Below are 23,417 nucleotides of genomic sequence, written 5' to 3'. Positions count from 1 at the left end.
ACATATTAAAAAAAAAAAAAAACAAAAAACTCCTCCCACCCCTGGAAATACCTAAAAAAATAAACAAAATCCCCAAACCCTCCCTCCATCCCGTTCCCACTTCCTCCCACCCCCTCCAAAACCAAATTAAAAGAAACAAAGAAAAAAAAAGGAAAAAAGAAAAAAGAAAAAATACCCAACCCCCAACCCCCCCCAAACAAGGTGGTGCATTTCCCCAGGGGGAAGGGGAGTTTACACTGGAGCCGCTGGGAGCGGAACGGAGTTCTTCCGGCTACAGAAACCTGCAAAGAAAGACACTCAAAACAGAAACAGAAACACAAACGGAAACAAAATAGATCACCAGGGAATCTCTGGAGGGTCAGGAGAAGTAGTCCCAGGGATGAGGGACAGGGAGCCAGGAAGAGGGGAGCGGGGAAGGGGGTAATTGGCAGGATAAGAGGCAGGCAGGAAGGAGAACAGGGAAGAGATGGAGGGAGGGTAACAAGCGGAACAGTTTTGTGTCCTTACATACCCTTAGGTAAAACCTTTCCCACCATCCTGCCCCCACCCCTGAGCAGCCCCAGTGGGTGAAGTAAGGAGAGGAGGCAGGGGGGAAAAGGGTAGGGAACAGTTTTCGAAGTCGAGACTTGTCCATGTCGAACCCCCAGAGTGAATGAGCAGCCCCCTGTCCCATTCCCCGGGGGGCCCTTCCCCTGACCAGACCCTCAGAAGCAGGTCCCTCCTCAGCAGTTAGTTATGGGATTCTCCCCCCTTCCACAGTATATCTTTTTTTTTTTTAAAAATATTTTTTTTCCATCAAGGTCATCTTCTGTTTTTCTTTTTTTTTTTAATTCTTTTTTTTCCTTCTTTCCTTTTTTTCCTCTCTCTCCTCCTAATACACACTTTTTTGTTTTTTTTTTGTTTGTGTTTTTTTTTGTGTTTTTTTGTTTTTTTTGTTTTTTGTTTTTTTAGTAAGGGGAATACCATGACGTCGCTCTAGCCCGGCCCCTAGAAAAAAGAAGGAGAGTTGGGTGTAAACATAGTTAATGGACATCTCAGTACAACCCCCTCCCGTAATCCTACTGGTCCAACTCTATTTCCTATCTAAGGGACAAGTTTTTCACTACAAATACCTAAAATCCCACCAGAGGGCACAATTTAGCAGCAGACTAGAAGTTATCTGGATGATGGAAAGAAACAACACTCAAGAGTGTATGTCCCATGGGGAGAGAGAAAAAAAACACCAAGGAGAGGCTCAGGTCCCAAATATTCTACCTATGCCAGGGTATGTTTTCAACCCTCCCCAAAAGCCATTTACACTGTTGCCCATGATAAGTATTACAACCACCAGTCCCTTTCTTAACTCTCCAGGGATCAGAAAAAGCAGCTCTTGTGAAAAGTTAAGAGGTTTATACTACCTAACATTCCCTACATATTAAGAAGATTAAAATAATGGAACCTTTAGGTTCTAAAAGCAACAAGCATCCAGACACTAAGAAAATGATAATTCCTGAAATCCTGACAAAAGCTAGTAAAGATAACCTTCATTATTCATCCAGAATGGAGAGATCCAAACTAACTGGCGTTTTCCGATCCTTTCCCACCCGAGGGGGGAAAAAACCTCACCTCATCCCCTCTTTCCTCCCACCTTCCTAAGGACAGTGACACTTGGTTCTGCTCAATCTTTGATGTAGAAACCCTCTTGCTAGTAAGTCTGTTGGGCTACCAATAACTAAGAAGGAGAAGCCTCTGAAGGAGACTAGGATCCTCTCCTTAGCCCCAGGTACTAACTGGGGTTCTATAAGTTAAGCTTGTCCTTTAACTACCATCACACACAGGCAAGAACTGAAGCTCCTCTAGGGAGGGCTTGAACGAGATGAGAAGCTGGGTTTAAGATTCATGGGGAAGGAGAGAGGATCAGCCCATCTATCCTGACCTGTAGACTCGGCCCCGGGGTCTGCTGTTGAAGCCACTATAGAATCGAGAGCGTGAACTACTGTAGTTAGTAGCCCTGGCACGATATCGAGCACGTGGAAAACCCCGATCTGTGGTGCTGATCCCCGGCCGATTGGTCCGTTTTGGTATCACCTATAGCAAATTGAAAACAGTCAAGATCGGGAAAGGGCAAATACTCAAAATCAGCACGGAACACTCACATATACGGATAGCGCTTACTTTGATCTGTCTTCCTCTGAAAAGAGAATCATCCAAGGCCATCGACGTCCTCACCGAATCTTTATCTGAAAATTCTATGTATGCAAACCTGGGAAAGGGAAGAAAATAAGAATAAACTTATGTTTTTTCTTACATTTATCGTTCTATAGTTTTCTATACATAATTACTTCCCTAAATACACATACTAGGGCTAGTTTATTATGTCAGCTCCTTAAAGGAAGGCCATATGGTCTACCTTACTGTTGTCTAATCAAACATATAATAAGCATTTGTGTAAAAAACACCATACTAATCCTAGGGATACAAATGCAAAAAAAGAATTAATGCATGTCCTCAAGTTTCTAACATTCAAAAAGAATAAAGCCTGGATTTGTGATTTCCCTGGTATATGGAACATCTAATCCAGGCTGGCAATTTCTCTGCAACGTGTAGTCTTAAGAGAGTTGACTAAAATACTGAAAAGTTAAGTGACTTTCCCTATGTCAGAGGCAGAACTTGAATCTAATATGCTTTATGGCCAACTCTATAGAAGACTAAAACTGCCTCTCCCACATTCAAGTAACAAATATAACATATATACTACCTGATTTTTAAATTTTGATGAAGTGCGTGTTAACCTGTGGCTCCATCCTATCTTCCCCATGCTTACCCCTTAGGATGGCCACTGAATTTGTCACAAAGGATGGTAACTCGATTAACTGAACCACAACCATGGAAGTGTGCCTCCAGCTCTTCTGCTGTTGCACCATAGTCCACCTAAGCAGAAAAGACAAATTTCACTTATATGGCAAACATAATCCAAGACAACACTGGCTGTTGTTGGTCTAGCATTGAGGTGGGGGGGTGGGGAAGATCAAGGGAGAGAAGAAGCCCTAAATCATTTAGACACTTACAAAAGATGAGCTAACTACAAAGTCAGAACTATTCCCTTCACTGACCTATCCCATGTCTTTTTCTTTGCAATTCACTTAGTTTCTTCATCTACAAATTACAGGGGAACTGCTCTAAGTGACATTGGAGGTGTGCCCAGTTAAAAATCCAACAATTTATACTATACCTCCCACTCTCACCCTAAAGCTAAATCCCAAGTAACCACTTCTCTTGAAGATCGGAAGATAAACTTCATTAGATCCTCTTTCCAAATCTTTCCCAAAAATAACAGCCTCCCCTAGGAAAAAGCTAATACTTACATTGCCCACATAGATGGATCGAGCATCAGCCTCCATCTTCTCCTCAATGGACATGATCACTGGGCCAGCTATAAAACAAAAGGCAGGAATTTTTCTTTTCTACTCCATTCTCATAAAATCTCACATTCCTTAATACCTCAACAAAAAGTAACCTGTCTCACATCCTGAAAAAGGGTAAATTTAAGAGGGGTGATACAGTGAAAAGGAATTAGAGCCCTGCTATATTATCTACCTATATGACTCTCTTCAAGTTCCTTTACCCCTTAGGGCCTCAATTTCCTAAAAAGACACTTGAATTAAATGACCTCTAAGATGCTCTCCAATTTTTAATCATTACAAACTTATCATTCTTCTCTTAGCACTTAAAAGATTCTATCAAAATTTAGCACTAAAGAGCTAACATCACTGAAAATTTCTGCCTAAATTGGGGGGGGGGGGAGAAGAAGAGGAACGAAACATGAATCTGTGTATTGTTGATAATCAAGACAGGGTCATTAGCTTAAAGAGAAAAGGAAACATGACACATGGGACATTAACGCCCTCTTCCAAAACCACGATTCCTAGCAAGGTCACCAGAGAAAGATCTTTCCAACTCTCCCCCTCTCCTCCTTCGGGCCTGGGTCTTCCCCGGCGCTCACCATTGCCTGGGGGTGGGCTCATGTTCATCTGTTTCTCCACCTCGTTCTGAAGCTCCTTCAATTTCTCGGCCTCTTCCTCCATCTCCCTTACTCGGGCTTTGATGGCCTCCAGCTCCTGGAGTGGGTGGGGTAGGAGATCGGGGCTTAGAGGAAACATGGAGGGGCCCTTCCTGGCTTCTCCGGCCACGGAGACTGCCCAAACCAAGGGCTAGACCCCCTCCCCCTTGGGAAGCCCCGTCGGCCCCCTCCACTCTCACCCCTCCTCCCCCGCCCCCGCCTCCGTCTCCGCCTCCGCCTCGGCCCGGGACGGGCCCCACCGCGTCCTGGCTCCGGCTCTGGCCTGGGCCCTAGCCTTAGCCTCCCGCCCGCCGCCGCCGCCGCCAACCAGCCAGCCAGCCAGCCAGCCAGGACTCCGAGTCCCGTCCCGTCCCGCCCAGCTCCGCGTAATTCTCCGCCCACGACCCGCCCGACCCCTCCCCCCGCCGACCGCCGCCACGGCGGCCCCTAGCCCGCCGGCCCTTCCCCCATGACCCCGACCTCCCACCCGAGCACTCCTCCTCACCGGGTCCTCGATAGCGCCGTCCCCCGGGTCGCCCTCGACCAGGCCCGGCTCTTCCTCCTCCTCCTGACTGCCAGGGGCTCCTGCGCCGGGCCCAGGGCCGGAGGCTCCCGGGGGGGCGCGGGGCCGGGGCGGCTCCTCCTCGGGCTCGGGTTCTGGCTCGGGCTCTAGCAGCAATTCCTCTGGCTCCAGCTCCTCCGCCTCCAGCCCGTTCCCGTAGTCCCCCGCGCCGCCCGGGGCCCCCTCCCCGGGCTCCCCCCCGGCCCCGGGCACAAGATGGCGCCGCCGCCCCGGCCCGGAGCCTCGACCGCCCGCAGCCCCCGCTGCTGCTGCCGCCGCCGCCGCCGCCGCCATAGCCGCTCAGACTGGGGCCCGCCGCCCGGCGATTGGAGAGCCGCGCCGGCCACGCTGGGGGCTCATTAGCCAAGGAGCCTGCCCGTCACCAGTCGCTCGGAGTCCATTGGGTAGAATTACTTGGCAATCAAATAAGATCACGCCTCTAAGGCGGGGTAGCTAGCCAAATCCTCGAATCTCGGTAAGGGAAACTTGCCTGTCAGTCAACGTCGGTCCCGCCTTCTCCCGTCATTAGGTAACAATCCTGCCACGCTGTGACGCCATCCCCGCCTCTCTCTCCCTATGGGCCGCGCCCCCTCTCGGCACGCATGCTGTCGTGCGATGCGATTGGCCACTAACTACGAAAGGCGGAACGGAACCTCACGCACATCGCCCCACAACCTTATCCGAAGCTCGGTTGCCGATTGGTCCCAGAGGTTCGAAGGGCCCCCAACCTAGGTTACAACACGTGACCGCTTCAGCCAAACGGACTGCCAAAGTCAGAGCACGGGACCTTAGGTCATATGATCGAGTTCTGAGGATGCCGCCATCTTGCTTTCTTCAGTCACTCCGAAAGCAAGTGAACCCGGAGAAGGGAAAGCCCTATCTTCCCGAGGGTAGATTGCTAGAATAGGAGCGTTTGTATGATGTTTAACGAACCACGATATTCCATTCAGGATTCGACGTGCATTCAAGAGTGACTGCTTCACCCCTTCTCTCCTGACCTTTCCCAAGGTCTGTTGCTCCCTCTATACTTCCAGAAACCTCTCCTTAAACATGAAGCAGAAACCAGCACACCAACTCAGCCTACCCCTCGTCCGTGAGGACCTGCCACATTTCCACTTTGAGAGTAAGGAATACATTCCCCTTAGGACTGTAGGCTACCTGACTGGTGGGAAACACTTTTTGGCTGGCCTGTGGTTCAAGATTCATCTTGACACTGAAAAAAAGGGGAGATGGCCAAGTTCCAACATCTTGCCATAGACAAAAATGGGCTTTACAGCGCTACACTAGAAGATTTAATTTGAAACGTTACTCTCTAAAACTTCATAAATAGCCATTCCTTTTCTCCACTCTCCATTCCCCATCAAGGTCCCTAATTTGAGGCAGACAAAGCAGTGGCTTTGGCAGTACGAAACCAGATTATCAATCTATTTATTGAGGTTGCAGTGTGTTTTACCTTCACACAGTATAGGTCTATCCTACCCAAGTCTTACTGGGCAGTAGATAATACAGAACTGATCAGAGATACTCAAATACTGTACCAACAGAGTCCAAGCACTAGCAGATCTAAATAAAGTAGAAAGGCTGTTTAGAAAAGGCCAAACATCTGGCTATGGTCAGCCACAGACAAACCTCTAGCCACGTTTGAAGAGGTTTGTTACCAGAAAGTTGACCTGACCTAATCTTATAAAGTCCTACTATGACGATATAGATGAAAAGGAATACAGATTAAATTACTCATAAATATGCAAAAAGAAAGTTCATCAAGTAGCATAGTTTAGCACCTAATTGACTTAGAGAATCTAATAAATGCTTGATTGACTCATCACATACCTTAAAAGAAGAATCAAATTGACTTTGTTTATAGGCTTGACTTAGGACCCAAACAGTCTAAACAAAGGAGTTCACGATATAAGTCACACAATGAAAGCAGAAATGCATTGCTACTGTATAACTGATACACTCTAAAGAGTTTAATGAATTTGGAGATACTTTTCCTCATCACTCCATATTAAAGAGTTTCTATCAGAGAGAAACATTATGAATGCACTGAATGTATGGTACTACAACCTTAATAGAAACTGTTTTTAGGAGTAGTCAGTACCACATGAAAAACCTTCAAATAATAATCACTTGCCTATTAGATTACAACGTCCTTAAATGTAAGGACTATTTTGTTTCACATCTGTACTCCCAGCTTCTAACACATTTTGTGACTTAAATGAATTAAACATTTAATGGAGAGAAATAAATACTATTTTTGGATCAAGTAAAGAGGTCCTGAAATGGTAGAAAGGTGAAAGTTAAACTATTGGAAATAAGGCTGCTCAGATGTATGGTGGGAAGTTGTTGTAAGCAACAGTTTTAAAACGGGGGAGAGAGCAAGATGGGGCAGATGGTCAAGATGGAGGAGAGGAGAAATGCAGGACTTGGCTGGAATTTGAAGTTTGGGGGAGTAGATGAGAGGAGGCAAAAGAACTCCAGATGGGTACTAGCTGTTCTACTGTTCTTTGGAGAATAGAACACGAGTAAATTTTCTGAAACTGCAACAAAAGGCAGTCAAGATAAATAAAAGGATTTCCAAACTATGGTGAGGACTGTTTCAAGCTGGGGGGAGGGTAATACAGTATATTACATAAAGCCTGGAATCTTGTTGCCTGAAAAGTTTTTGTAAAAAGAACTGTGATTTCATTGATATGGATAACTCCCAGTGAGAAAACTTCAACCAATGCAGATAAGCAACTGTTCTGAAACCTATAGTCTCAAGACTGACCATTGAGAGGGTTAGCTGATTTGCCCAAAGTCACAAAGAAAGCATGAATAAGAAGTCAGATATGAACCCAATTCTTTCTGACTCAGTCAGCTCTATCTGCTATAGTACTCTAACTCTAATCAGGCAAAATTAATCTCCCAAATGAAGTAAGCCTGAGAACCATAGTTGGAATGTGGAGGGAGATGGCAGGGAAGGAGAGGATGAGACAGAAAAGTATGGAAAAGGCCAGGATTGTCATATATATTCTTGCCTAGGTCCTTGTTGTCAGAGAAATATTGGCTTAAGTCATGTGGATGGAAGCAGAGGCTCTTATCATGTTAATTCTTTATTAGAAATTCCCCAAGTTCCCACATCCCTCCTAGCTTAATTTCTACTCCTAAAAAACTGCACAGAAAGGTGATTGGAGTGAGGCCAGTATCCACCCATCCCATCCTTCCAGTTGTAAATGCAGAAGTCACAAACCCTGTTCAGTCCTCATTAAACTTCTGGATTTTATTTTTTAATACGACCATTACATATTACACAAAAATAAAAGTCAAATTAACCCAGTATTTATAAATTATTAAATAAAAATACATGAATATATATTTATATTTATAGAGCTTTTTTCTTTTCTTCTAAACTAACCAAATCCGTTCTCGCATTGTTTTCTGACTTGAAAAAGAAAAATAATGTATGTCCTGGCAGAAGTGGGGAGTGGGATAAGCACTCTCAGGACCTAGCTGCCCCATCTCCACTCCTCCCATGGCCTAAGCAAAGCCTCCCACTTGCCCCTATGGGCTCTTGGGAACAAGAAACACTCCTCTCCCCAGCCTCTCCACCAAGTTTACTCTTTTGAAAATGGCAATTAAATGTGTTTCCCCCTACTTTTAATGAAATGGACTTAAAAACAGGGAGTCACACTCAGCCTGCTTGGCTAAGAGACAACCCCCAGGAACTGAATAGCCCCAAATAGAAAAGTCCCTGGTTTTCTGAAGGAAAGATCTTAGGGGCTTCTATTGCCCCCAGAAGGAGTGTCTGGCCAAAACTGCCCATTGTGGTCCCAATGCAGCCATGCTTCTAGAGACCAAGTCTGAGCATCCTCCCCTTTAAATCAATAACCCCTGCCCTCCATCCAGGAGCAGGAGCCTCTTAGCAGTGCGTTTTTTGTCCTTCTGACCATGGTTCCTGGTACCCCTGTTAGTAAAGATCCATGAGGGAGCTAACAGGGGCCACAGTTAGGAGTCTGTGATAGAGGGTGGGGGAAAGAGCTGTGTCGTAAGGGTAGAGGGACATATGCTCCAATTGTGAGCTGTTAGTTGGTCTGGGTTTGTCACTGTTAAGTCAGTGTTAACTGTCCTCCTCTCCATGCTAATCACCTGTAACTGACTCAGTGCTTTCTGGCTCATGATACCATCTCACCCAGTACAGTCTCAGCAGAATGTCTGTCACCTCCCCTACAAATTCCTCTTAAGGAACACAGCTTTCAAAAGCAAAAGTTTGGATTAAACACCTGAGGCCAAGATTGGTCCCACATTCTAGAGCAGCGCAACTAAGTTGCCACATTCTGGGACCAAGTAAAAGTCTCTACCCAGAAGAGCCAACTGTGTTCTAGATGAGCAAGTCAGTGCTCTGGATCACAGGCAGGGTTCTAGAGCACAGCATATCTGGAGTCAGCATTTAAGAGCAGCAATTTTAGCACCTTGGAAAGTGCAGCAGCAAGGTCTGGCTCAGGGCCATGCATCCAGAGAAAGGAAGAGTTCCTTCCTTCAAAGAAAGAGTTATTTCTGGATCCATTTGTGGGTTACAGAAATTCAGCATTCTCACACTAAGAGATGCAGACAGTTAACACCCATGCAACCAGCCTAGCTTCAAAGCATACATAAATGTTTCTAGATCATGGTATGCACTCTAGAACCCATATACCTGGTCTTTGATCTAGCAGCAGCAATGCCCACCACGTGGAATGGGTTGGCTTCTAGAGTATACCCTACTCCCACCCCTGAGTTCAGAGCTGGGAATGTCCCTCTCAAGGCATATAGACTCAGTTTCACTGAGGCTTAGTGTTTAGTACACAGAGCTAGGTTCTGGATCAACATTTGTATTCATACTTTCAAAAAGGGAAATTTCAACCCCAATTTAGTGTTTAAATTTGGGTAGAGAGGTCCCAGAGATAGGGAACCTTTCCAGGCACTACTGCACCCCACTAGAAAAAGAGGGACAGATGATAAAATGTCCTTCCCTCCCAAAGCTCCTTAGTTCTGCTTTGTTCAGAGCCCTAGAAGGAGCAGCAGCAAGTGCTAAAGGCATGGAGAAGGGACTAATGAGGGAAGTGAAGACAACTACAAAACTGAGCCATTTCAACTAGCATACTCTGCCCTCTTCAAATTCTGCTTACTACTTTTTGCAGAACAGCCTCAAAATTCTCAGTCTATAGTTCCCTACTTCTTACCCCCTACCCCCAGCACTGGGGCAACCAAGGGGAGATCCAACTCCTCTTGTTCATTGCTAGGGAAAGTTATTTTTCCTTGAGGAAGAATTCTATCACCACACCAGGTACACAAAGCTCACAAGTGCACACATACACACACATCCAAGCACCCACTTAAAACACCCACTTCTCACTGCAAACTGAGAACCCCAGGGTACCCACAGTCATTCCAAAGATCCTAAAACTTTCTCCCCAAATCTTACTTATCCAATGAAGACTTCATCTCTCGTATATTTTTACTGTACTCCCTTGAAAAGTCTACCACCCCCTAGGGTTGCAAAATCCCAAATTCATTAGAGGATGACCTCTCCTCTCCACACTGCTCAATTTATGGGTATTGCCTTCTAAAACCCACCCAATCCTGGCCCCAATCCTGCTGTGACTCTCCCTGTCTTGCACACATTGACTTTCCAGATGTGTCTTCCACATTTCTTTGGCTCAACCTTCCAAACTCCTGCCTGACATACAGAGTTCACTTATTCCCCCCCAATCCCTCCCCACCTCCCGCAGTGCATCCCCTTTTATCCCTGTCCCTTCCCCATTCATCCATCCCACCTCTCCCAGGGGTTCTCTCCATTCTACCCTACTCTCTCCTTCCCACAGCCACTCTAGACCCAACACTGGGTTGAGTTCTCACTTGCTGGCAAAGAAGGCCCCCACAGTCACCAGAGCCCCCAATGCCACAGCCCCTGTTAGCACTGTACGCACTGAGGCCCAGTTCCCCTCCCGCAGACGCCTTGCCTCCTCCAGGGCCCCATCCCCGTACAGAGCCGTGAATTCCGCCTGTGGGAGAGAAGGGAAGTGGGGAAGAGAAAAAGGAGAAGGAAGAAAGGGATGTTAGGAGAGGAGATGGAGAGAAGGGGAGGGGAAGAATTCCAGTTCCATCTATACTGTAGCTGTATCCCATGTCCCAGCTCCAGCCTTGCTTGATGTCCCTCACAAATATCTTGCTAAAATTCCCTGCTTCATCTGCACCCCATATCTTTTTTCATTGCAAAAAAAAAAAAATCATTTTCAAAACTAACTTCTTATGCAGATTTCTCAAGCTAATTCTATAGCACTCTGGCCACAACTCTTGCTTCCATATCCCTTCAGGATTTATGTTTAAACTCCAACATGAATTACCCTAGACTTCTCTTCCTTGCATTTATCATTTATACTTTTTTCATGTGTATTTATTATGTCTCCCCCTTTGGGTTATAAACTCTGTAATAATGGGAACTTATAATTTCCCAGAGTGTACAGAACTTCATACTGTACACAGTAGTAACTCCATAAATGTTGACTAACATTACCTCTCTACCCTGATGGCCTAACTCCACCCAAACTGTTGCTCTTCCCCCACACCCTAGATTTACCATGCAACACCAAAGTATTCCCATCCCATCAGAGACCAGCCTCCCCATCACAACTGTTTCCCCTCCCCAAGTGAGGCAAGCTTTTCTGGGGAATGTGCAATTTATAGTAGAAGAGGAAAGCCTCTTACCCAGCCCCCGCTGCTGTGGATCCAGTCTGCCAGCTGTGTCTCTAGGTAGGTCACCATCCAATCCTGAACCTGTCCCACCAGTGGCTCCATCTCTTTGTTGACGCTCTCTGCACAGAGCGCTGCCCCAAAGACGAAGAATGCCACAAGACGGCCCCAGTTGGCCCCCCCCTGGAAGAGCTCATCTGAGACCTGGGTAAAGCGCTGCTGGGCTGAGCCAGGAGTCACATGCAACTGAGCAGCCAGATCAGAAAATGTGCGTCGGAAACGGGACTCAAACTCATCTCCAGCGGCTCGCATGGCCCGGTGCAGGGGCTCATTTGTAGGGCCCTCTCCTGGGCCAGTTCCACAGGCATAGCCCTTCTGCCTTAGCTTATAACCCACAAAATCTGCCACCAGGGCTCGAGTATCTGGGGCTGAGGCTGGAGTCGCCATCTGGCTGGCTATAAAAGGCAGAGAGAAGAAAATGGGGCTTGAGCAATGCTCCACTATAAACTGAGTATACCCAGACAGAGCCCAAACGGGTATTTTTCATGTTTGACCAGCTAGTGTTTCACCATGAACTATGGAAAATAAAGGTAAGAAATGGAATAGAGATAATGAGATAATTAACCATTAATAAGGGGACTAGGTTCAGTGTATTTGGTCATTAAACTTGTATTATAAATAATAAGTGAAATTTACTGTTTCTCTTAAAGAGTAATTAAGATAGTACCATCTTTCCTGTTTTGAGGGACCCAGGGCAAGCTAGGATAGAAGAGAAGCTAGAATTCTCCCAAAAGCTGGGTGGGAGGAGGAGCCAGATCAATATATCAATATACTATACATATAAAATGAAAGGGATTAAACTACATTAATGGGAAAGATGAGGGAAGCAGAGGGTTAACAAGATATTAGGGACACTTACCAAGCCTGGGCAGCAGCTCCTAGGACACAGCGCTGGTGGCAGGGAGCCCCCAGCTGAGGCCTTTCATCCTCCCAGCTATGGAGCCCTAGGGGTGGAGGATAGGGATCATGGTCAATGATAGGGAAAACTAAATGTTGCCCTAGGACCCGGACCCAGGCCCAGCCCCCATCCCTCTGCCAGCTGTGGTTTACTGACTGAATCCATGTTTAATGACCGTTCTCCTCAGGAAGCCTCGGACAGAGGGGACTCCGGTGGATAACATTCCCGGCACCCCCCACACATACATTCACACATTCACACAGAACCCAACCCACAGGGCCTGCTCCTGCCCCTCCCTTACCCCCACCCTCAACCCTGTCTCCACCCCCCAGTCCGCCAGGTTAGGGATCTCACGGGTCAGGCCGCTCCCCAGGCTCTAGGCAGTTTCCTGGTGCAGGAGGTGGGAGGGAGGAAAGGAGGGAGGAGAAAAGAAGAGGGAGGGAGAGAGGGAGTGCCTGGCGCTTGGTGATGATGGGGCTTAGAGATGCGTCCAGAGCAGAGAGGCGGGGCAGGAGAGGAACTGGGAAAGAATGGGGGGGCAGAGAGGGAGTGAATTGTGTGTGGGGGTAACTAGGAAAAACACAGCCCAAGAAGGGCTAAAGAAAGCAGGGCAAAGCAGAAATATGATCCAGAAGATGAAGGGAGAGAAGCTGGCAGCTTGGGTGATTAGGATTGGCATGCTGTATGTCCTTTTCCCAGAGATCAGGGAGCAACCAGTAATCTGCACCAGGGAAACAAAGCCATGGAGAAAGAGAAAGCTATTCTACCTGAGGGCAAGTCAGTGTTTGCCAGGTGCTCTCTAGGGTAATCTGAATTTAGTAAACTTTTTTAGCAGAGGAACTAGAGGTTAAAAAAAAAAGAGTGGTCCAAAAAGCTGCCTACTCCCTGGTGGGTTGGCATCTTAGAAATGTATAGTAGTAATCTGATCCTAGAGAAGGAAATAATAATAATAGCTAATAAATAGCATATAGCACTTTAAGATTGCAAAGTGCTTTATAAAAATTACATATATTAACATTATCTTATTTGATTCTCACAATAGTCCTGTAAGAGATGCTACCGATATTATTCCCATTATGCAGCTGAGTAAATGGAATCTCAGGACATTAAATAAACTGTAGATGGTTCTAGTTAGTAAGGTGGGCAGAACTTGAAGCTGGGTCCCTCCTCACACAGCAAATCCAGCATTCTTGCCACTAACACTTCAGATTTTATAGCAAAGGACAAATGAACTTAAGGAGCCATGAGAACAGTGCTCACATCTTTTTGATCTCTTTCATCCTGTGTTCTTTACTGGAACAGAAAGTTCCAAAGAGCTTGTACACATTTTCACCCATTCCCCACCCCACTCCCACCCCCCAACAAAGATCAAAAAGATTCTCCAGCTAGATTCCATTACTACAAAAGCCCTCTTCCAAGGGAAACCTAAGGATTTGTCCTTCAAATACATGCAATGTAAGGTCTGAATCCAGGTGACAGTGGGATAATGGAGAGTACATTAGATTTAGTTTCTGGAAAATAAAGAGTTGGAACTCAGTTTCTGACATCTAATGGCCATGAGAACTTAGACATGTTTCTTACCTTCTATATTCTCCGTAAGACTTATCCATTAAGTCAGAGTCAAAAGTCAATGGATCAGATTCATCTAAGTACTACAGTTTAAAAAAAAAAAAAACAACCCAGCTAGATATTCATGGTTCCTGCCCTCAAGCAACTTATAATTCAACAGGGGGCATAAAGTCAGCATAGTATTGGAAAAAGAGTGCTCCACTGGAGGTAGTAGAAAAGATTCCAATCCTACCATTTGCTGTGTGACTCCTACATGTGCTCAGACAACTCTACCCAAAGAAATTAATAGTACTGATAGTGGATCACACCTCTAATTATGGTATTAAATCTGTAAAATGCAGTGCTAGCCAATAAAGTAAGCAAATAATCCATACCTGGTCCCTACCATTAAGGAACTTTAATAAGGGACAGATTTAGTTCAATATACACTTAAAAGCCGTATCAGCAGAGTAGAAAGGATGCTGGACTTAGCCTTTATGAGCTTTTTCCTTCTCCATGTAAGATAGATAGGAAATCGTCCTATCTGCCTCACAGGGAAGTTATGAGATCAAGTGATTGTGTATCCATTGTGCTTTGCAAACCTTCTAGTGCTACTGTCTACAATGGAGTTATTACATAATTTTTTCCCTAGCTCCAGCCCCCTTGATCATGAAAAAGCAAACCTCTGCTTCAGATAAAAGGTGGTATCTTAATAAGCCTGCAGTCTTAATTTTACAGCTTCTTCATCATTTCCCCAAACCACAGCTCTGTGTTGAGCATTGTTTCCATCCAGTCTTTTGTGATTGAAGCCCACCAACCATCTCTATCTGTTCCTATTTTTAAATATTTTCTTGGTTTACTTGAGCCTTTCAATGCTGATCATCAATCCTATGTTCTTTTATCTAATGTCCAATTCTCTTAACTATACCCCTTCAAGATGTAATCTTTCTCAAAACTTCAGATTTCAATATAGCAACACCTTAAGGAGTATTTCAATTTCTTTGCTTAGAGGATGTGTGTGTGTGTGTGTGTGTGTGTGTGTGTCTATTTCCCCAAGGGAATAAATCTAGGTGCTATATCCCTCATGAAACCTTCCTGGATGTCCCTACCTAGGCTCCCTTAAACTCCCAAATTTCAATTCTCTTACATACTTAAAGTCATTATTTAACTTATTCGTGCAGCTGTTTCAGAACACCCCTACATTAGATTCCAAGTCCCTCAAGGGCAAGTTTTTTTTTTTTTTTAATCTGTATCCTCAGAATTTAGCATATGGTATTTAATACTTGTAGAACTGAACTGAATCTCAGTAATATTTCCAAATCCACAGATGAATTTGGATAGGATTTATTTTGTTGGATTTTAATGCCATCGGTTTATTTTAAAGAAATAGACATTGTGACAAGATCTCAAACTCTGTTTTGAGCGAGGACTTGCCTCCTTTTCCAAGTATGAGAGGACAAGGCACAATGGGAAATCCACCACGGTACCTGGAGGGGTGGGGGGGAGATGAAGGGGGGAGTCCGAGAAGCTGGTGTCGAGCTGCATACCGAAACCGACCTCACCCTCCCTGCACCTCCCGGGCTTTCAGGCCGAAGTCAAGGCGTAGAACCCTCGACTTTGCCCCCCTGCCCTCTACTTCCCGTATCCCGCCCACGGGGATGACTCTGACAGACTGACCCTGCCCCATCTTCTCACCTGAGGACAAGGACGGTGTGGAAGGGGAGGAAGGGGAGAGAGTGAAGACAAGGACGTTCGATCGCAAGGAGAACGTTTTAACTCTTTCCCCGCTGCTACCCTTCCTGACTCGGGTTAACCCCTGGTGGGCCGAGGAGGCGGCGGGGCTCGCCCAGGATTGGGGCGAGACAGGGCCGGGGGAAGGCGGAGTCCCCGCCCCCTGGCGCAGCGGGTTGCGGAGACAGATGGGGAGCCACCTGTCAAGCGGGCTGTGGCCGTGGGGCACGGAGGGCGCGGGCCGCCTCGCTGTAAGCGCACGCTCAGAGGAGACGCCGGCCCCGACGAGAGGACGCGGAGGAGCCATGGAGAAGGAAGCTGAGAGCTGACAGTGGATCCTGCCGGCTGAGGCTGAGGCTGAGGCGCGGGTGCGGGAGGCTCCCCAAGAGGCGAACGCCCAGAAAGCTGACAGCTGGGGAAGCGGGCCGAGGCGGCGCCGCGAAGCGGCTGCCCCGCCGGCCGTGGCGAAGGTGCCATGTCTCGGGAGAGGCCACCCCGTACCGACATCCCCCGCAACCTCAGCTTCATCTCAGCGCTCACAGAGCGCGCCTATTACCGCAGCCAGCGACCCAGCCTGGAGGAGGAGCTGCAGCCGGAGGAGGAGGAGCCGGAGTCCCGAGAGGGGGGCGGAGCGCGCCTCAGGCCTCGCTCCCGCACCTTAGCCCCCGGGCGGGGCCGTCGGGCCCGCTCTGCCCCCGCTGGAGGGGGCGCCCGGGCCCCGCGCAGCCGCAGCCCGGACACCCGCAAGCGGGTGCGCTTCGCCGACGCTCTGGGGCTGGAACTGGCGGCCGTCCGCCGCTTCAGTCCCGGGGAGCTCCCTCGTGTGCCTCGCCACGTGCAGATCCAGCTGCAGCGCGACGCCCTCAGGCACTTCGGGCCCTGTCCACCCAGAACTCGCACCCTCCAGGTAGGAGCTTAGGGACCAGCACCATGGGGGGGGGAGGGGGGAGGAAAGGACGGGCGGGAAAAGTTTCAGGAAGCTGCCAACCCCATTCTCTATCCTCCCTCCCTCCCCCCACACACACCTCCTCCACACTTGCCCCCATTTTTCTTTCTTCATAATTCCCTTCCCAGTGCGCTAGGCCAAGGCAAGCCCCGGACTCCCCCAGCGGACAGACCAGTGCAGGCTTCTGATTGGTCCAGTGCCTCATTCTGACCCTGTGCTCTCTGTCTCTCTTTCCTCTCCCCCGTGCCCCGGCAGGAGGCGCGCGCTGCCCTCGAGCCCGCCCGCGAGCCCGGCTTCGCCGCCCGCCTGCAGGCCCAGCGCATATGCCTGGAACGAGCAGAGGCGGGCCCGCTGGGCGTGGCTGGGAGCGCGCGCGTGCTGGACCTGGCCTACGAGAAGCGCGTGAGCGTGCGCTGGAGCGCGGACGGTTGGCGCAGCCAGCGCGAGGCTCCCGCCACCTACGTAGGTCCGGCTCCACCCCCGCCGCGTGCGGATCGATTCGCCTTCCGCTTGCCCGCCCCGCCAACCGGGGGCTCCTTGCTCTTCGCCCTGCGCTACCGCGTAACCGGCCTTGAGTTCTGGGACAACAACGGAGGCCGCGACTACGCACTGCGCGGGCTCGACTCCCCCGGCAGCGGTGGCGGCAGCGATCCTGAACCCCAGGGCTGGATCCACTTTATCTGAGCGCGGAACGGGAAACCCAGGGATCAGGAGAAAGTGTGGAAAACGGCGGGAGAAACCAAAGGAACTGGGGGTTGGGGGAAGCCACGAATGCGGGAGTGGAAATTATGGGAGGTTGATTGATGGGACGGGAGGAGATAAAGAGACGGTTTGCGCGCACGCGTAGGAGAATGAGAGGAACTAAAAGTTAAGTCGATGGGGAGGACGGATGAATCCAATGGGAACGGGAAATATCGAAGAAGAGAACAATGTGGAAGTGGAGGGCGAGTAGCTGTAGGAGGAATGAAGCGGGAAACCTAGGTATACCCTGGGGAAACAAAAGAACCAGGGAATAAAGATATTTAGTGCTATTCCGAGCAGGGTAAGGCAGGTCATTTATTAATAGCCAGAAGGAATCTTAGAAATCATGTAGTCAGATCCCTTCATTTTGTAGATGATGTTCTGAAGCTTTCAGAGGTGAAGTCACTTGCTTGAGAACCCACCATTTCTGTCAGTGTCAGAGCCCAGATTTGAACAAGTGTTGCCCACATTTAGCATTCTTGCTACTTGTAACAAAGTGGATCAAAGGGGAGGAATCTGGTGAAGCTTCACTTGTTTGGGTGGGACTCAAGTCGAGGGAAGAGTTCCAGAAGACAAAAAGTCCCCTTTAGACTTTCAAAGGATCCCTGGATAACTTTCTTTGCCAGTCCCACAAGTTGGGTGCTGAGAGAGAACTTTAAACTCTAGAAGGAAGTCAAACTCTCAGCTCTAGGGAGTCATTGCAGTTTTCTATCTGGGGTTATCCAGTCCTGCTTCCAAATACCATTAATTTGGTTAGATCATTAGGGCCACGTCTTGAATTCCCTTTGGAGTAATCTGGTCAATTGTCTGCCTCCTGGAGCTTCCAACTTCGGGCAGCCCTGCTGATTATTTTCTTGAGGCTTCAGTTTTTTGTCTCTGGAAATTTGAGAAGGCAGGCTGCATCCAGTCCTCATATCTCAAAAGAGACTGAAAACATCCAGACCTTCTGTACCAGTCTTGCTTTTCTGGTTTGTAAAGATCTCAAAGTATATTTTAAATATCTCTGTTTCAGGGGGAGGCATTGGATGAAGAGAAAATAATTGTCCCCATTTTACAGAAGAGTAAATAGGAAAAGGGATCCTTCACAGTCATAGTTTAAAAAAAAAAAAAAAAGGTTATACTGGATAATATTGTGTGTATCCTTTTAACTTTGGGAATGTTGTTTGTTTTTTTAATCTCAAATGAAATAGCTAAATTATTTTAAAATTTTACTTCTATTTCTGAAGAAGTAGCAGATCCTTGGCAAGATACTAAGAATCCTCCAACTTAGTTTTCTGTTTTCTTCTTCTTCTTTTTTTTTTTTTTTTTTTTTTTTTTTTTTTTTTTTTTTTTTTTTTGGCTGAGGCAATTGGGGTTAAGTTAATTATCCAGAGTCACATACCTAGGAAGTGTTAAGTGTCTGAGGCCAGATTTGCCAACTTACTTTTCTAACTGTAAAAATTGAAGCTCCAGCGATCTGGCCAATCCTGTGGGTGGCTCTTTATAACATCTCCACTAAGAGTGCTAAAGAAATAAAATCCATCAAGAACATGTAAATTCCACAATACCTCTTAGCCACCTCCAAAAAACTTTTCTCCTGAAACAGGGTTTTCCAGTGTCATGATGAGATTATTATTCTCGAGGAAGACATTTCCCAAAAGTCCAGGTAGTAAGTAACTCAAAAGATTCTGACTCCTTAATAAGGGGTAATTGGAGCAAGGGGAAATATTTCATATCTGTTCACTAACAAAACCAAAAGTAGTTTGAAGGAGAAGTGCAGAATATAAAAACTGATGCATAATCCTGGGAAATGGAAGGAAGAACTTTACTGCATCTTGCCCAATCATACTATCTCCTGAACAAGTGACTCTATATTGGAATTTCCCCTTCCTGCTATTATTTTCTGCTTGCTTTTCTTAACTCATTGCTCTCTCTTCCCTCGTTTTTAATTCCTCTTCCTGTTTTCCTCTTCTCTCCCTGCCTCTCCTCTCTTCCCTCACCCTATCCATCTGTTTTCTGCTTTTCCTTCTTCCTCCAAAAGGAATGAAGAGCTTGCTTGCTGTCCTCCCTGAATCAGCCATTTGCCCTCTTCTGTTCCCAGAACCCCCTCTTGGAAGTCTTCCAGAGGAGAGGTGGGAAGAAGGCAAACAGCAGTTTCTTCTTGTGACCCAGATGAACTGTTTTCCCAGGTAATCAGCTTTTTTCCCTCTCCACTTTCTTTGGGTTCTGATAATTTGGGGGATTTATTGATATATCTTATCAGCCTTTTGCATTAGGAAGGAAGGATTGTAGGTTCTGATCAGAATAGAAGCTGCAAACCTTTTGGTTTCTCCAGCCAACTTTGTGTTCCTCTGAGTAGTGGTCAAGAAGAAATGACATATTTGTAAAAACACAATTCACAGCCAACCTTATTTAGCCATACATAGATCAATGGAAAACATGTTGGAGAAAGGGGTAGAAAACAGGAGAAAGGGCAAGATCAATAAGGACCAGGCACATTTGATACGATTTCATATATGTTGCATTCTATACGCAGATAGTCTTTGGTTCTGATTTCCCTACATTACTGCTCCTCCATGTTATCTCCGAGACATGGCTTGAAGAGATCAAAGGACAAAGGGAGTAAGTGAAACTATGGGGCTGCTCCTTATGAACCCCAGCTTCTACCACCTCTCAATCAGGTGGAGTATTAGTACATGTATGTTGCATGAATGAGACTTCCACAATTTGCAAGGAATATTCCTATAAATAGTCTTAGTACTTTCCTGCCTAATAGGATCCAAAGCTATGTTAATAGGAGGGCAAGAAAAGGCTACATACTAGAAGACAAGTGCACTGAAGACCCCTTTAGAAGGCTTCATATGGCTGGGTAAGTGCAAGGCTTGAATGAGCATGAAAGGACCTTAATCGACTTGAGCTCCCTCCTACAAGTGCTCTCTTTAGATCAGGTTAAATGGGTCATTTAGAATTCTAAGATGATGAGCAAATGTACCTGTGCCTCCTCAAAACACCCACTCATAATACATGTGGTCATGAACTGAATTGATGACTCAATTTCTCCTTAACCAGGCTAGCCTTAACATTTCTGAGGTTGCTGTACATTTCTAGACAGTATGGTGTGGACCCCAATGTTTTAAAACTCTTGAGAGGGCTTAATGTGTAGAGGCTGCTTTGGGTTATGCTGTTCGCAGCCTCAGCATTAAAATGTGAACTACCACCTTCCAGATTGAATTCTTCATTTTTCCTATCCCCATACTATCCCATGCACACAACACCTTACAGCAGCACCATGGATTCCACTAGTTCTGCCAACCAAAAAAATGTGTGTATATGTCTTTTCCCTTCTCTTTCCAAAATATTTCTGCCCACATCCTTAACAGGATAACAGACAAGACTAACCATCCCCCAAGGGAAACTTGCCACTTGTTTCCCAGAGCTGGTTTAGCCTAACTTGAAATAGAGACTTAAGAGTATGTATGGTAAAATAAAAAGTAGCAGGGACTGGGTTATTCTATTCAAACAATATGCCAAAATCTTATCACAAAAATGCTAAGCAACAAAAATTCCATATTGAAAGGATACACAGTCTTGGGGGGAAAGATGAGATGGTTGGAAAGAGGGCTCTCCCTTTCTTAATCAAATTTCATTACATATCTATATTGTAGCCCTAACTTTTCTGAACTTCATTTTACCCTGGGGTTCCAACTTTTGATTTTCTGCTATAGCTTACAAGAGAATGGATGATGTACATTGTCATTTAGTCTCAGAATCTCAAAACATTCCATATTGTTATTATTATCTAGTCTTAACTAGTGAGACAGTGAAGAGGTAGGTCTGGAGACCTGGAGAGATTTAGTAATCTCCACTTAGTCAAGCTAATAGAGCCAGGGCTATGACTTGGGTCTCCTGACTCAACAAGAAAATGGTGTTCTTTGTATATTAGTCCCCAAGATTAGATTTTACCCAGAAAATCCCTGGCCATTTTTTCATTAAAGTTCCTAGATTTTTGACAAAGATAAAATTACTCTCCAAACCCCATCTTTAGAGAAGTTTTCACTATTCCCCTACTGAGCCCTCTAATATTTTGGGTTCAGTAGATTTCAAATCAAAAATAATGCACAGCATTGTGCTAAGTACTTGGGAGATAAGGGGAAGCCAGCTGAAAGATATATATAGTTCTGATAATACAAGGCCTCTACCAGCACATAGGAAATTTAATTTAGGGTATGATACATAACAGCAACAATCGTAGTATATAGCAATCTTGTGCATCAGAGACTACAATTTGATATGCGAGTTCCCAAGGAGGGATATGAGAGAAGATGGTTGGTTACCACCATTAGGGAGCTGGCAGAGAGCTTGGAAAGGCTTTCTGGAGGAGTTGGCATTTCATTAGGCTTTGAAAGATACACAGGAATTCAACAGCTCAAAAGGAGCGTGGAGAACTTTGAGAACAAAGGTCCCCAGACAGTCAAATATAGGTTGTATCAATTTCGACAGGAGCATAGTGTATATAGATATAGTATGAAATTAAGCTAGAATAGGTAGATTGATTCCTTGGATGATGGACAAGAAGGAAGCCTTGGAATGATTCTGAAGAATAACATAACCAGATTAATATGTAATGAAGTAGCTAGCAGTGGGGTGGTTGACTTTAAAGAGTAGAAGCAGAAAGATGTTAACATATTTTGGCAGGTGATCATGAGGGCTAAGCTAGGTTAGTGACATGACTAGAGGCATACAAGTGACAATATGGAAGAAATTACTTGGTAATTGATGGACTATGAGAGGTGTAGAGGAAGTTAAGTTTTAAATATAAGACAAGAGTTTGCACTTAAGATGCCTATGTGGAGCTTGGGAGAAATGTCAGGACCTGAAACATCAGGGATTCGACATTTTAAACATTGGAAAAGGGATGAAATTGCAAAGGAAATGTAACAGGAGGATCAAATGTAGGATACTGAGCAATATCTCCCTTAAAAAAGGTCCAGAAAAAAGAGATGGAGCCTTTCGACCAAACTTCTAAGATTCTGAGCCATTAAAAGTATCAAAATAGCATGAATTCTAAAATGCAAGGGAAAAGAAAGAGGGACTGGGCAGCAGCCTGAAGAAATGAAGGTATTCGAGTACTAGAACAGAAATCAAGGTAAACTGAGGCAATAGTTATAACTATGTAACCTTTATTTGCAAAGTTAGCCTTTGCCAATAAAAGGGACCAATGGCTCCTCAGTAGCCAAAGAACTTGTTTAGGAACAATAGAATCTTTTATAGTAATAAGCTGACAGCAAAATCTTGAGCTATAACATAGGTATATCTTCTAATTGGCTAGATGGTTCAACGAGGGGATGGTATAAATGTCAACTCTTCCCCATTACATCTCTGGAAGGTGAGATCAGTTCTTGGGTGATGACGTTAGTCTGTAGGCAATGGGAGTTATTACTATGGATGTAATTGATGAACTTGACTTTTATGCACATTTCTCCACACTTGGGAGTTGTGTGGAACATAAAAATGCAAGGGGTTGAGAATGCATCCTATACAAACACATCCAATATAAACAATTTTTTTTTATTGACAAAACATATGCATGGGTAATTTTTCAACATTGACCCTTGCAAAAACTTCTGTTCCAATTTTTCCCCTCCTTTCCTCCATCCCCCTCCCCTAAATGGCAGATAGTACCATACATGTTAAATATGTTAAAAGTATATGTTAAATACAATATATATATTTATACAGTTGTCTTACTACATAAAAAATCGGATTTAGAAAGAAGGTAAAAATAACTTGGGAAGAAAAACAAAAATACAAGCAAACAATAACAGTTGTAAAAAAAAGTTTTGATGATTGATAATAAACCAGAAAAATGCCTCTGGAGGAGTTAAGTACAGAAACTGATAATGGCACAGAATGAGAAAACCATAATTATAAGAATGCTTTACAATCTGGATTACTGGAAGGAGTTGCCCAAAGAAATATACATCACCAGAATATTGGCAGTGAAAGGAGAGAGATAAATAGGGTCTATAGTTGGATAGGAAGGTTTGGGGGGGAGACTAAAAGATTTCAATATATTTGCAGTCTCATGAGAATGAAGCAGTGGAGATACAGATTGGGGTAGAGGATATTTGTTCATATATGTGTTGGGGGAAGGAGATTAGTTTAATTCATGGGAGCAAGTTTCTGTAAGTAGCCAGGATAG

General features: G+C 45.7%; 3 protein-coding genes across 9 annotated transcripts in view; 2 read left to right on the top strand and 1 right to left on the bottom strand.

Moving 5' to 3' along the window:
* Positions 1-811: 811 nt before the first annotated feature.
* Positions 812-16,742, bottom strand: LOC127551052 (polyadenylate-binding protein 2). 5 transcript variants are annotated; one of them, XM_051980473.1, is made up of 7 exons: positions 4,545-5,961; positions 3,983-4,097; positions 3,345-3,412; positions 2,804-2,910; positions 2,155-2,242; positions 1,916-2,067; positions 812-987 (listed from the first exon to the last, which is right to left on the bottom strand). In XM_051980473.1, exons 1-7 carry the CDS (start codon positions 4,893-4,895, stop codon positions 948-950), a joined length of 921 nt encoding a protein of 306 aa, XP_051836433.1. In that variant the 5' UTR covers positions 4,896-5,961; the 3' UTR covers positions 812-947. The 5 variants fall into 5 exon arrangements, with proteins under 5 accessions (XP_051836433.1, XP_051836436.1, XP_051836437.1 ...); XM_051980476.1 differs by lacking the exons at positions 812-987; positions 1,916-2,067; positions 2,155-2,242; ... (2 more) ...; positions 3,983-4,097; positions 4,545-5,961 and adding exons at positions 7,681-10,624; positions 11,328-11,767; positions 12,232-12,316; positions 16,575-16,742; XM_051980477.1 differs by lacking the exons at positions 812-987; positions 1,916-2,067; positions 2,155-2,242; ... (2 more) ...; positions 3,983-4,097; positions 4,545-5,961 and adding exons at positions 7,681-10,624; positions 11,328-11,767; positions 12,232-12,316; positions 15,514-15,595.
* On the top strand, positions 16,022-20,432 carry PPP1R3E (protein phosphatase 1 regulatory subunit 3E). Of its 2 annotated transcripts, none has more exons than XR_007951001.1 (3): positions 16,022-16,456; positions 16,751-18,372; positions 19,257-20,432. XR_007951001.1 is itself a non-coding variant. In XM_051980479.1 (3 exons), exons 1-2 carry the CDS (start codon positions 16,025-16,027, stop codon positions 17,177-17,179), a joined length of 861 nt encoding a protein of 286 aa, XP_051836439.1. In that variant the 5' UTR covers positions 16,022-16,024; the 3' UTR covers positions 17,180-17,212; positions 19,257-20,432. The 2 variants fall into 2 exon arrangements, 1 of the variants encoding a protein (XP_051836439.1); XM_051980479.1 differs by having other exon boundaries at positions 16,751-17,212.
* The window catches only part of HOMEZ (homeobox and leucine zipper encoding), an 18,921-nt gene continuing 14,812 nt past the window's right edge, over positions 19,309-23,417 (top strand). For both annotated transcript variants that reach the window (XM_051980471.1, XM_051980470.1), the window contains exon 1: positions 19,309-19,404. The gene's annotated coding sequence lies outside the window, so the exon portion shown is untranslated. The remainder of the gene's footprint in view (positions 19,405-23,417) is intronic.

This window comes from Antechinus flavipes, chromosome 2, assembly GCF_016432865.1.
Source record: "Antechinus flavipes isolate AdamAnt ecotype Samford, QLD, Australia chromosome 2, AdamAnt_v2, whole genome shotgun sequence".
Classification (NCBI taxonomy): Eukaryota; Metazoa; Chordata; class Mammalia; order Dasyuromorphia; family Dasyuridae; genus Antechinus; species Antechinus flavipes.
This window is presented reverse-complemented; position numbering and strand designations above follow the sequence as displayed.

Excerpts from the sequence above, each read along its gene's own strand:
- LOC127551052 (XM_051980473.1), bottom strand. The coding sequence starts at position 4,895 with ATGGCGGCGGCGGCGGCGGCGGCAGCAGCAGCGGGGGCTGCGGGCGGT. Across the intron at positions 4,098-4,544 it reads ACGGCGCTATCGAGGACCCG|GAGCTGGAGGCCATCAAAGC; the intron begins GTGAGGAGGAGT and ends CACCCACTCCAG. Across the intron at positions 2,911-3,344 it reads GATCCATCTATGTGGGCAAT|GTGGACTATGGTGCAACAGC; the intron begins GTAAGTATTAGC and ends TTTTCTGCTTAG.
- PPP1R3E (XM_051980479.1), top strand. The coding sequence starts at position 16,025 with ATGTCTCGGGAGAGGCCACCCCGTACCGACATCCCCCGCAACCTCAGC. Across the intron at positions 16,457-16,750 it reads CCAGAACTCGCACCCTCCAG|GAGGCGCGCGCTGCCCTCGA; the intron begins GTAGGAGCTTAG and ends GTGCCCCGGCAG.